This window comes from Lytechinus variegatus, chromosome 14, assembly GCF_018143015.1.
Source record: "Lytechinus variegatus isolate NC3 chromosome 14, Lvar_3.0, whole genome shotgun sequence".
In the NCBI taxonomy this organism is placed as follows: domain Eukaryota; kingdom Metazoa; phylum Echinodermata; class Echinoidea; order Temnopleuroida; family Toxopneustidae; genus Lytechinus; species Lytechinus variegatus.
The window spans coordinates 266,129-279,428 of NC_054753.1; the positions used below are offsets into that span (position 1 = coordinate 266,129).

General features: G+C 35.5%; 1 protein-coding gene across 1 annotated transcript; it reads left to right on the forward strand.

Moving 5' to 3' along the window:
- Nucleotides 1-1,190: 1,190 nt before the first annotated feature.
- Nucleotides 1,191-8,482, forward strand: LOC121427219 (carbohydrate sulfotransferase 10-like). Its single transcript, XM_041623503.1, has 3 exons — nucleotides 1,191-1,285; nucleotides 4,228-4,295; nucleotides 5,323-8,482. Exons 1-3 carry the CDS (start codon nucleotides 1,192-1,194, stop codon nucleotides 6,220-6,222), a joined length of 1,062 nt encoding a protein of 353 aa, XP_041479437.1. The 5' UTR covers nucleotide 1,191; the 3' UTR covers nucleotides 6,223-8,482.
- Nucleotides 8,483-13,300: the final 4,818 nt, after the last annotated feature.

The following is a 13,300-nucleotide window of genomic DNA, read 5'->3' on the forward strand; positions in this document are numbered from 1 at the left end:
GTTTATGTTTCCATTGCACGCTTGTTTAGATTGTGTTTATGTTGCATGACATCCTTTATTTCGTTAATTTTCGTTTATATTCTTTTGTGTCCCTGAGGAAGACCGGTTACACGGTCGAAAGCTTGGCATAATAAAGGAGTTGGACAATATTGCTACGTCTTGCAGCCTCTCTCTTTTGTCAAACTCACACTATATACATATATATACATACATGTATATGTACAACATCTTTGGAAACTCTTTTTTATATAAATATTTTGCGGAAGAAATGGATCAAGGGGTACATGTATAATTTCACACATTTGTAAACTTTCTCCCATACGTGTACTGTATCAAAGCTATAGCTTTGATCCAACCGAGGCATGCCGGCTTGTCATTGTTCAAAACCCACCTACAGCCAACAAAGGAAATTATACTTGGTATAGTCGAAAATCTGTCTATCTGACGGTCAATCAGATCGGGGTCGCCCTAACCACTAATCCGTCTCTGTGGTCAAGTGGTGAAGGCACCGGTGTTCAAAGCTGGGGGCCCGGGTTCTATTCCCGACAGAGACATTTTTCTGCATTTCCAACTATTCCAAAGGGCAGATAGCTCTGGAGAATCTTGATTTAAACTCCGCCTACCATTGTTCTCTTCATCAATTTCTATACAATATATATATATATTTATTTATGTATTTATATATTTATTGATTTATAAATATAATCTGGCAGTGTCTCCAAGGGTACATCATATCAGATCAGAATTAAGAGTTTCACAGCATTCAAGAGTCTTTTAGAATTGGACAGAATTGGTCTTTTTTACAATAAGACAATAAGACAATACCGGAAGCTTCCAGAATAGTGGAAATATATATATTATATAATTTTGAATAATTAAGAACTTCAAGATATGTTAGATAATGTATTATTTTGTTTCTTTTATTAAAATAATTTTAAAAGGATAAATAATTTAATCAAAATTTTCTTTGCTATTTGTTCAGTTTTTAATAAAGTACTTGCTATTTGTTCAGTTTTTAATAAAGTATTTACCGAAATAGAAATAACAATTTACAAAGGAGAAAACCTGTAAAATCCATTTCTTTGGGGCCGTTATTTCACCGCTTAGGCCAACTGGGCGACCACACGATAGTCTTCACAACTGCTGAATATTTTAATCACTTCTCTCTTTATTCATTTCCCATTTTAGAACATGGTGACGTTGAAGCGGAAAAGAACCTGGCTTCGTCTTGGATTGAGCACCTTAATTGTCTTGTTCGTACCCTACGCGATGTTGACCTTTCCATGTAAGTGTCATTGTTAATTATAATGATATCCAGTGTCACGTTCACTCCAACCTATCAAGTAGCTTGGCGATCATGCCATTGTTTTTCTTTTTTTAAGGTTAGGCTGTTCTAGCATACTTGTTCGCTCCTGCCATGATTCATTCGGCGAGGCACACAGGTCTCTGACAACACAAGATAGTATAATTATAATGCTCGCATTGTCAAAATGAATACCTCAAGTTTTCTTCTCTTTCATTAATAGACCATAAAAAAATAGAATAAAATTGCGATTCATGAAAATGGTCTTACTGAGAAGTCTATGTCGAACATTAATGTTTCGTCCTGGACTCCGGAAAAAACGACATAATTTGCAATTCCCGTCAGCTCCTAATTTGACAAAGACTTCCCTGATATTAATTGTCATTCAACTGGTATTTTCAATGCATCTAATGTGTCTTAGAATTAATTATGGGGTGACCGTGTGAACGTTTTATACAACGCTGTTTAAAGCAGATAGGAACCAATAGTGCCATCTCGAGTCCTCAACTACTCATAGCTGGCCAGTTTCCCGACCCATAATGCTACTATAGTCTGGTAATATAGACCCACTTGAATGATAACATGCTAATTAACTACTCAAAACATTTATACCGCAGTAATTGTGTTACCAAGTAGAAAAACAATTACTTTTGCTCTTAAAACATTTTAGTTTCTCTCTAAATACAATTATAGGTCAATTTATTATCTGTAGTGTCTGAAAACTTATATTTTAAGTCTATGCATTTATAATCACACACAATTCACTCCTCCTGTCAGGATCAAACCTGGGTTTTTGTTAATCTAAGATTTGGTCACCAATCACCCCAAATCACATAAACAACCTCATATACCCCAATCATCCTTTTCTAAAGTGAAGAGAGCTCTGATGTAGTCAAAGTACACATAAGTAATTACACTGCACAATGACCTTTCCGGTTTAAAGTTGTTCATTATATACTACTATATCATTTCGCTCCAAACGCGATTCATTTCCATTACAATTTCAACAATAAATATAACATAAGTTCACACATAAATGATACTGACTTTTAATATCTAACAAAATAAGTTTGATTTTATCAATTTAGAATTTCAGATATGGAATTAAAAAAAAGATATCAATAATGGATGGGAGAAATGATAATTTGTCCGGACAGTATTAACGGTTTATTGAATTAAAGGACTTCCCTGATTAATAATGCATGCAGTCTCTATGTCGATGAAAAAACGAAAGAGCGGTAATCCGATGACCTTGAAGACCGATGACGTAGAATGACGTATGTCGAAGTTTATCGGAGATCCACGAAGTTTGTCGAAGAATGGCGTCACCAAAGTCTAGGCGCCTTCGACCTGTCGCGTGACGTCGAGAAGAAGCTGAGCAAAACTCAGGGTTGAATACTCGGGATATGATCTTGGTTCAGGGCTGACGAAGACTGAAGGCTTCTATGGATGCAGCCCCAGAATAAAATGGATGTCCATGGATAACAGCTCTCTGACCAAAGGACCCTTGAAAGTTGAATATATTCCCATTATCTAAAATGGCAAATCCTAATTTTTAATTTCTCAATGATTGCTTTTATAAATCATTTGATAAATACATGTCTTTCTTATCATTTAATAAGCAACGACAGAGTATTAATTCATCAGCATAAATATATCAATCCTAGAAAAATTGACATCAATTCACTCCTGAAAATACTAAAAATACAACCATTCCATCACTGCAATACAATTGTGATAATTATTTGAAGCCGAAAATTGTTACAGCGTAAAATCATGCCTATCAAAGTTACCAAAAACAGGCTTCTGATTGATATAATTATTGCAACAAAATCTAGATAAGAATTTCAGACCAAAATTACCTCTTAGATTGAAGAATCTAATATTTCTCCTTTTAAAGCTGAAATATACTGATAAAAATATAATATAGACTCACCACCATTGTGGGTAGGAAAACTCCCAAAATTAATTAAAACTGGGGGTCATGATTTTCCTTGCTCCTCAGAACACAACCTCTCTCAAAGAGTAACAAAAGGAAAGTGATCCTATACTCTCTGTGCATAGAAATTAGGTGACCTTTGAAATTATAAAAACAAAAAACGTTGATTGCTAGACCATCGATCTTAAATAAATTGACACTATACTCTACAACAGTTAGCGATTAATTGTACGCTGATTTTCACGACTGACTGCACATTGCAGTAAATGCAATCAATCGTAGGATAATGTTCTACGATCATTGCTAAGCTAAGCCCCGGGTCAGAACACCACGAGACACACACATTAAAACACTCATCCAACCCAAAAGTAATATGATTTGAAGGGAAATCTTAAAAACAAAACACTGAAAATAATAAAAAATTGAAATCAGACAAGGAATAAACAAACTGTCAAACTGTTTCATTATTTCGGGGAAATATCTCTTTGCATCTTCTATCAACATAACGAGATAGCTGGTGATGTCATCTTCCAACGAGCTGTTTTGTATTTTATCATTCCAAAAAATTGATTTTCATTAAAACTTTTTAAATTTTGTTCTCCAGGATGGGTTTTCTTAGATTGAATATTGATCCAATATGTGAGATATCTATTACTGTAACTATTTTCTTTATTGGGATACACGTACACGATGCCATGGACCAGTAATAACATAAGAAAGGGGGGATATTGCATCATCAGCATGATCAGCCCATACAGCATGTACAGTATGTACGAGTATCCAAAGTCTTATACTTATCACTTGTTTTCATAGAAGTTCTAAATATTAAATAAACGCCGTTATTTTTCACTAGAACTTGATGAAATGTTCAGTGTGTTGCTTATCCCCCAGGCAAAGACGTGCAATTATATGTGAAACCCCGCACACAGTCAATGGTCATTCATTTTGGATTATTTTTTTCTTCATTTTATTTTATCTCCTTCAGTTAACAGGAGCTCCATCGAAACAATCAGAGTGAATTTAAACAGCGTTTTCCATGGAATGGAGAGGAAGGTAATATAAATCATATAGCCTGTATTCTCCATGACCTCAGGTTTAATTTAAACTATGGTCTAATATTGTGGTTTAATTATGGATAGGCAATTATATTAGGAATCACAACAGAAAATATTAAAGTTGACAGCATATAATTGTATCTCACTTTATTCGTAATCGTTGGGGAATGATACAGAAAGCATATTGTAGCAAAAAACAATAAATACAAAAAGAGCACAAATTCAATAATTTTTTGTAGGTTTCGGCTTCTCATAATATTTAAGCACAGAGTTATAGCATGGTCGTCAAATGTAAACCGGACTTTAGAACGGGCTACAGTCGATCTTTTTTCAACTATAATATATTAATTGCGAAATTTTGAATTTTGATTTGTATGTTATCTATGACCCTCTCTAGGTAATGACTTCTTTTTTGCCCTTAGGCCTACATAATATTAGGGATTAACTATATTTGCAATTGAGCTACGTATGCAGATCAAAAGTAGGCTTAGATCCTGAAAGCGTCGATCGGTCTATATCCATAGGCCTACATGGAAAACCAGTTTTATCCCAAACGAAATAAGTCCAGATATTTCTTTTCATCGTAAATCAAATTTAATTCAATCAAACAACCCTTAATTCATCTGGTGACCGTTCCATGAAGGTTGTCGGCACTTACAAGTTGTCCTTCTCCGGAAGTTACCTTGGTAATTTAGTCAGATGTCAGTATACCTCTTATTCAATCAAACCCGGGGATTCCGAACACTAATATTGTCAGCGCTGACAATGTCAGTGCTGACAACTCTCATAACACGCCCCCAGATCCTTGAACAAATTATATCGTCAAACAGGGGTTGGGCGAATTTTAAAGTGGCATAATTATTAAGTCACTCACTTTTAAAAGTGCATTTTGGGATTTTGTTTTTTCTTCATCTCTCTCACCCTCTCTTTTCCATTTTCTTCTCGCCTTTCTCTTTTTCCTCCCCCTTCCCCCTCCCCTTTCTCTCTCTCTCTCTTTCTCTCTCTCTCCTTACCACCTATCTCAGAATACTCAGGATACCAAACAAATTCTGGAAGCAGAAAAGAAATGGATTGATGAGTTCATGTCAACCCACCGGGAGATTAACAGACTGAGGCGCGAGTTGATACTTCAGAAGTGTGCCAAATATCCAGAACTGAATGGAAGTACTCCTATTTCCGACAACACATTTCATCATATTTACGTCAGTGACAAGTATAAGCTGTTATACTGCTTCATCCCAAAGGTTGGTTGCAGCAACTGGAAGAGAGTGATGATGATTCTTAACGGAAGCAACAAAAGCATGAGCGAGATGGATTCTGGTGAGGTTCATGAACACAACAACATGACGCGCCTCGGGAGTTTCCCGCCCGATGCGCGACAACATCGGCTGAACACGTACACGACGTTCATGTACGTCCGCAATCCGTTCGTGCGCGTACTCTCTGCCTACAATAATAAATTCGCCAACATAGCTCAGTATCGAAGTAGCAAGTACTTTCAAGATATGGCGAGGAGGATCATGAAGAAGATGAGACCTAAAGCAACAATTAGAGAGCAGAGAACAGGCGAAAATATTACTTGGATAGAGTTTGTAGATTATTTGACGCAGCCTACACGGCCATTCTTCGACGACCATTGGGAAGAAATGTTCAAAATCTGTTCACCGTGTAAGATAAAATACGATTATATCGGCCATTTAGAAACCATCGCACAAGATGCAAAGTTTATGATAAAAGATTTGCAGTTGGATTCCTTGGTTGAGTATCCATCCAAGGAAAATAGCCATCCGACAAATAGCAGTACCTTATTTGAACAAGGTTTCCTTAACCTACCCAAACAAACAATACAGAAATTATGGAAGATTTACAAAAAAGATTTCGAAATATTTGACTATCCCAAGCCAGATTTCATAACAGATTTTTGACAAGTTTTAATTAGAAGTAAACGATAACTTAACGAAATGCGTAGAAAATGATGAGGCGAATGTTTTCATTTTTTCCTTTTTTTTAATTATATCTAACAACAGTCGCTATTCTTTTAAACACCACTACCCTTGCCAAAATAAATATGTATAAAATAGATATTGGAGGGCATGACAATATCAGATTAGGGTTGGCAGATATAACCTATTTGGGGGAAATTCTTTTAATTTCAAATAAATAGACTTGCCATTTTGGCTGCTGAACAGAAATTAAAGTAATTTTGTTTCAGATTATATACGTCCGATATTAGTTACGAGCGATTTTTCAAAATGGCCGCCGGATCCCCCTGACCCCATCAGTGTTTTTAGTGACATATGTAAGTGATCATCTTCCGTTATCAGGCCCATTTGATGGTATTTCTTTCTTCGTGATTTTGTGAGGAAAAGTTGTAAATTTTAATATTAGTTTTGATACATTTTGTTGTGCAAGGTATTTCTATTTCCTTTATACTTCATATTTCCTTTCTCATGTTTCTCTTAACCTCTTAGAGGCAATTTGCGAATTTGCGGTATATAAAATTGTTATTATTATAATATTTCTTTTGATAACTTCAATATCATATTATAATGACAAACCTGCTGATATACTCAATACACTAAAAGAAGCTTTGATGTCTCATCGTTACATAACTTCTTTATAAATCTTTCTCTCAATTTGATTAGTTCAAGTATACAGCGTTCATTTGAAACAAAGAACATCCATTTTAGGTATATTTTTTTAGTCTTTACAATGACTGCTTCCCCATAAGAACCTATTCCAAAGAAACGGAATAGAAAACCATGGATGACTAGGTAACTTAGAAGCTTATTTTAAAAAAAGAATAACCCATATAAGAAATATATCGAAAATCCAACACATTTAAATGAAGCAAAATATTAAAAAAAGATATAGAAAGATTAATGATAGGATGTCAGTCAATGATTCAATTGAAAATAGTTCGAAAACCAATCATTTGTTGTTTAGTACGTGCAAGCATAAGATAGATAACTTGAAATTATACTATAATAACTTTGCAATTCCCTAACTTCACAGTGTAAAATTCTTACGTATTTATTTGGACGACAATTTATCTTAGAACTTTCATATTAAACAGGTTAGTAATACAATTACCCAAAAGATTGGGTTGATAGCAAAACTTAAAGTTTTGTCTATTTCAGTTCTTAAAATCAACCATTAACTATGGTTTGATTGTACGGGGATTCACAACTAAAAGATTATACAGAAAATGTTTATTTTACGACCATTCCGTCTGATTACACATTTCCATTACCTCTCTGGAAATGCACCTCCTTTCCAGCGAAATAATATCAAACCGATTCAGAATTTCATATCTTTACAGACCTGTTTATTTATGTACCAATGCCGCAACCATAATGTTACCATTCTACCTTTATTATGTTACCTAAGTTTCTTCAAAATAACTTTAAAATGAATTATTTGTACCACTCATATCAAACTAGAAATGTGAACGGTTACCACCCTCCTTTATGATAGCTTTAACTAGACGATATTTTTTAACACTCTTTTGGAAGTTTGAACTCATTACCTAATTCTGTTAATTAATCTTAATCTCTAAATCAGTTTAAACGTGCATGTCTCCGAAACAAAACACTTCTAAACACGGTTTTCCTTTTAATGTGATGATTTGTTTTCACCCCCCCCCCCCCTCTATCTCTTGGACTTATTTGTAATTATGATAATACTGTTATTGTTCATTTTACATGTATCAATGAGATTTATTGTTATTACAATGAGGACAATTTATGCAAGCAGTTGTGCTTTCTTTGACCCCCTCCACATTTGATATTTCTAATAATGTCAATGATTTGCGTATATGTATATTTTCAATTGTGAAAATATTAGTCTTGTACTTTGTCCTAAAAAAAACGAGTAACATGGACTTATTTTTATTGTTTGTAACTTCCCTTTGTTTTGTTTTGAATAAAGGTGATATTTAAAAAAATTAATATAATAATGAGCGTTATACAAGGCTTATTGGTTTGAAAAAAGGAAGAAAGGAATTATTACTTGATATGTTACTTAAAACAAAAAAAGGCCACAATAAGAATTATTTGGTAGTGTGCTCTTTTACAGAAAACAGTAATGTTAAAACTACGGTTACGCTTCATAATTTCGAAGATTCATTACTCCGAAGGTTCGTTACTCCGAAGGTTCGTTACTCCGAAGGTTCGTTACTCCGAAGGTTCGTTACTCCGAAGGTTCGTAACTCCGAAGGTTCGTTACTCCGAAGGTTCGTAATTCCGAAGATTCGTTACTCCGAAGGTTCGTTACTCCGAAGGTTCGTAATTCCGAAGATTCGTTACTCCGAAGGTTCGTTACTCCGAAGGTTCGTAATTCCGAAACAGTCAGGTCCCTTTTCGATCAGACCAGGGCTCCGTAACACAAAGATTAAATGAACTGACCAATAAATATCAATGTTATACACACGCATTAGGTTTGAATACTGACCAGGGACCAATCAGTGTGGTTCTTTCATATTTGCAATTCATCGCAAACATTTTTGTGTTACAGAGCCGTGAACGTACATCAAAACTTTCTGCTCACGCTCGCACTAATTATTTAGTTACTATACGCACCTTGTTCAGGATCACAAAGCATTACCCAGAATATGCAATTTTCACGACAAAATTATGTAAAATAAAAAAAAAATTAGCTCGCACTAAAAAGGGTTTATGCGATTATTAAATATATATTTAAAAGAAAAAAGCTGAGAAGTGACTACCCCTTCAAAGAAACAAACAAAAATCAACTTTGAGCGGACGATCGGGGAAAATTTGGGTGAAAATAATTCCGTCTCTATTGGCGAAAGCTGAATCCGACCCTGCAAGCTGAAGAGCAACAAAGTCTTCATAATAACTGGATTTTGACAGGAGCCCCAAACAATAGTCAAATGTGCCAAAAACAGATAATAAGACAAAAAGATTTCCAAACTTTACCTCGTATGTACTATTCTAGCCCCCCAAGCGGCCCGCGATCCATAAAGAGTTACAATTGTTGTAACTGCCATTATGACAACCACCATATTTGATTGCAACAGGGCTCAGCAGTCATTCAAGGTTACCATGGTAGTTGCCAAAATGTCAAAATTACAACAATTGTAACTCTTTATGAAACGGGCCCCTTGATAGCTTACGCAACGTCTTTATTTGAAATGCAAGTGCTGATCCTAATGAAAAATCGCAAATAAAAAGTCATTAGAGAATAGTTGATAAGCTAAACGTGAACTGGCTTGTAATGAAACTAGGCAGGATGAAAAGTTAGATTTACTTGACACATTCGTAATTCAGTTAGTGAACATTCAATTTATGTATATATATATCTATATATATGTATGTTTTTATATCTTTTATCATTCTCAGGACCCTCCTGTATGACAATTTACATAAATGAAGTGGCTAAACCCTGGTAAAAGAAAACTGAAATAAATAACATTAATATATTCAATTATTAAAAAGTCAGTGTGTTTGCTGTGGTGGTTTTGCGTGTGTCCCACGTACTTACAGAGGGAGCTAGCTGCACTACAAGGCGTATATTGGACATTTTCTTTAAAAAAATATTTATTTTTGTATTTTTGTATTTTTCAAATAAAATAGATTTATTTTTTATTGATTGATAAATAGTATAAAAGTAGTTTGACATATATCCTTTACCAATTTATTATTTCTCGATTCATGAACTTATCCTGACAACCCCTGCAACCTTGTAAAAATCGATATGTAATAAAAAAAAATGCAATTGCTTGTTTTGCTTGTTAGTTGATTTATTACGAGTATTATTATTATATTTTCTATGTTACTGTGTTGATGAAAAAAGCTGCAGAAACCAACAAATTAATGAAATGAAATTAACGATAAGAACGTTGCGTAAACATGACAAAGACTAGAAAAGGTCCTGACCGACTGCATTCTACTAATTTTCACAATGATTGGTTGAAAAATAAAAAGCTCTATTTTTCAATAGATAATAAGAATGCTTTTAAAAATACCTTAACCCTAAAAATACTGGGCTATTTGAGATGTATTGAGGACCCCCCCCCCCCCCTTCTGATACCCGCCGCCGTTTGCGCGATCGCGCCGAAATTTGGCACGCACATTCTTTACAACATAAACAAAGTAATAAAATACAAATCTGAAAAATTTTTTTTGATTATGATGAATAAAATATGCAAATTTATTCATGAAGAAAAATATTTCCATATTTTACACCCAAGGTAGTGTCGTTGGCCCCATTTAATTTGTTTTACTTATTGAATATATCACATATTGTTTGAAATATTGTTCATGTAATATGACGATGTTGTTATGTACTTCTCCCACAATAGTGTTGACAAAGCCATAAATATACTACAAAATGATTTAAACTCACCTCGGGTTAAAACAATAACAAATTATGTATTAATATTGATAAGACCAAAGTAATATCGTTAAGTTCAAGATCTTCTTTTCATATGAATATATCAATAGGTAATAAGAAAATTCAACAGGTGAATAATATTCAATATCGTGGAGTAATGATCGATGGTAAGTTAAATTGGAATTTTAATGTTCAACATCTCGCCAAGTTCCTTGCTAAAAAAACATTTCGCTCTGCGAATGAGCTTTTATCTGGATTTAAATGGTTTGAATCTAATATAAGAAACAATTATTCAGCCTAGTTTGGACAATTCATGCTCTGTATGGGGTAATTGCTCAGCCAAAAACAAACAGATACTCACACGGTAACAAAAAAAGGTCTGCAAGTATTGTATACAAAAATTTATTATGAAAATACAAATGGCCTAGATTTGTATTAAAAGACATTAAAATGACAATCTTTAGAACAAAGAAGGGATTATTTCTTAGCATTTCTGAAGTATAGGTGTATTCATGGATTTGCTCCCACCAAAATGTGCGATAACATTGAAATGAACTTTGTAAGATATTTGTTAGGGCAATTGCCCCCGCCCCTTGTCACTGCCGCCCCTGATGCATGGTTGATAAACGATCTTAATAGCTCCACGGTCGGGATTAATATATGGTTATAGAAACTGCATCACGAGAGTACGGGCGGTGCTGCACCATCCCGAGTTTGCTCAATCTCGAGATTTTAGCCCGATCAGCCCTCTTCGCGATTAATCTCGAGATTCAAGAAACCCGTCTCCACCATCGCACGAAGAGCGATTCTTGCTCGAGCGAGGCAACAAGCCCGATATTCCGAGCATGCGCACTTTCGATCTTGGAGTTTCAACGGCCCGCGCTTTTGAATAACTTCCCGCGATATGCAATCAAGTACATGTACTCTTTTCACTAGCACTTTCGCCGAATTCGACCGTTGTTATGCAACAATCCTCTCAGCTCAGCCGCGCTATAATTATAAGCGAGTGAAGTATTCTTCGTTTAATATGATGGCGGAGGAGGCAACGACAGAGGGGAAGAGAGAGAGGAGGAAAGAAATGCTATTTGCTCACATTTTGCGAAGGAATAAGACGACACTGCTGAGTGTCAGTATTGTTATTGACTATGACCATCGTCGATAATAAGCGCCTCCCCATCGGTCTGCATGGTCTCTCCCAAAATCCATTCACTGGGGGACTGGACACCATCGTTGCTGATTGGGGAATTGATGAACGCTATTCGCGATAAAGTTGACTTTCGCATGCGTTCGGTGCAATCGCGATGTGTTTATGTTTTGACCAAGGCGGAAATGGAACGCGAATTGCATTATGGACTGAAGGTCATGAATAAATTAACCCGAGTCCAAACCCGAGTGCGTCTGCACCTACGAATTATCGCGATAATTCGTAAATAGCGCGCTATTTTGCAAATAAACCGAGTTGACTTGGGATTGCAATCTCGAGATTAATCCTACGAACTAGCGCGATAATTGCGTCTGCATTACAAACAATCTCGAGATTTTTCAGATCGGGATAATTTGCCGGATCAGAAATAGCGCGCTAATTTGAAAACTCGGGATGGTGCAGACGGCCCTGACCACAATTATTGCATAATTCCAATTTGAATCCAAACATATACGCGGTAGCGTCATGGTGCCAGCCCCTTTTGAAACCTAAGAAAACTTAGAGTTAGAGGAAAAAACAAAAGTAGAGGAAAGAAAAGAAAGAAAAAGAAGAGTGGCAAAGGAGAAGCCAAGAGAGGGTAAAAAAGAAAGAATGGGGAAAAAGATCGAAGAAGGGAAAGGGAGAGGTATACTGGCATGTGGAAGCTTCGTAGTATAGTGGTTAAGGCCTGGTCACACCGCCCGAGCGTTGTTGGAGCGGTCGTGTAGCGGTAGGGAGAGATGGTCGAATTTCGCTCACAAAGTCGGGGAAAATCGAAAACAAAAATAAAAAACAATTAAAATAAAAACAATCGAAATCGAAAATGGTGAACGGCAGCGAGCGGTGATGATTTTTTTCTCCGCTCCACGACCGCTCCAACAACGCTCGGGCGGTGTGACCAGGCCGTTATGTTTCATCGTCATTTATATATTCTTTTTTTCTGCGCCTTCATTCCTTTACCTTTTCTCTTCATTTTTAAATGTTTTCCTTTTCTTCATTTGAAAGTGGCACCGGGGCACGTACCCGCCATACCACCCCCTCCCTAGATACGACACTGGGTGCATTTAATTCACACGTCTAAGATACAATCATGTACATATACATCTAATAAAAAACAATTTTTCGTCAAAAGTGGATTAAGCTCATTTTTATTAATCAAGGTCTTCATATTTATAACCTTTATGACGAATCTAATTTTGGTATGGAATTTATCTTTACAAAAGTGTAGGAATCTGTTTATTTGAATGTTAAAAAAATCCTCAAAATATTAATTATATTAGTGGCTCACTGTATTCGCTCAAGTAATTAATTCCACGTTAACATTTAACATGTTAGCACAATGGACCGAATACAATAGGGAAAGAATAATGGTTTGTAAAGCAACATTTTCCAAAAGTCGCACGATGACAAAGAAAGTGAGCAAGCCCAAAGTTTAATAAATTTTATTTTATAAAGTTCTGTGA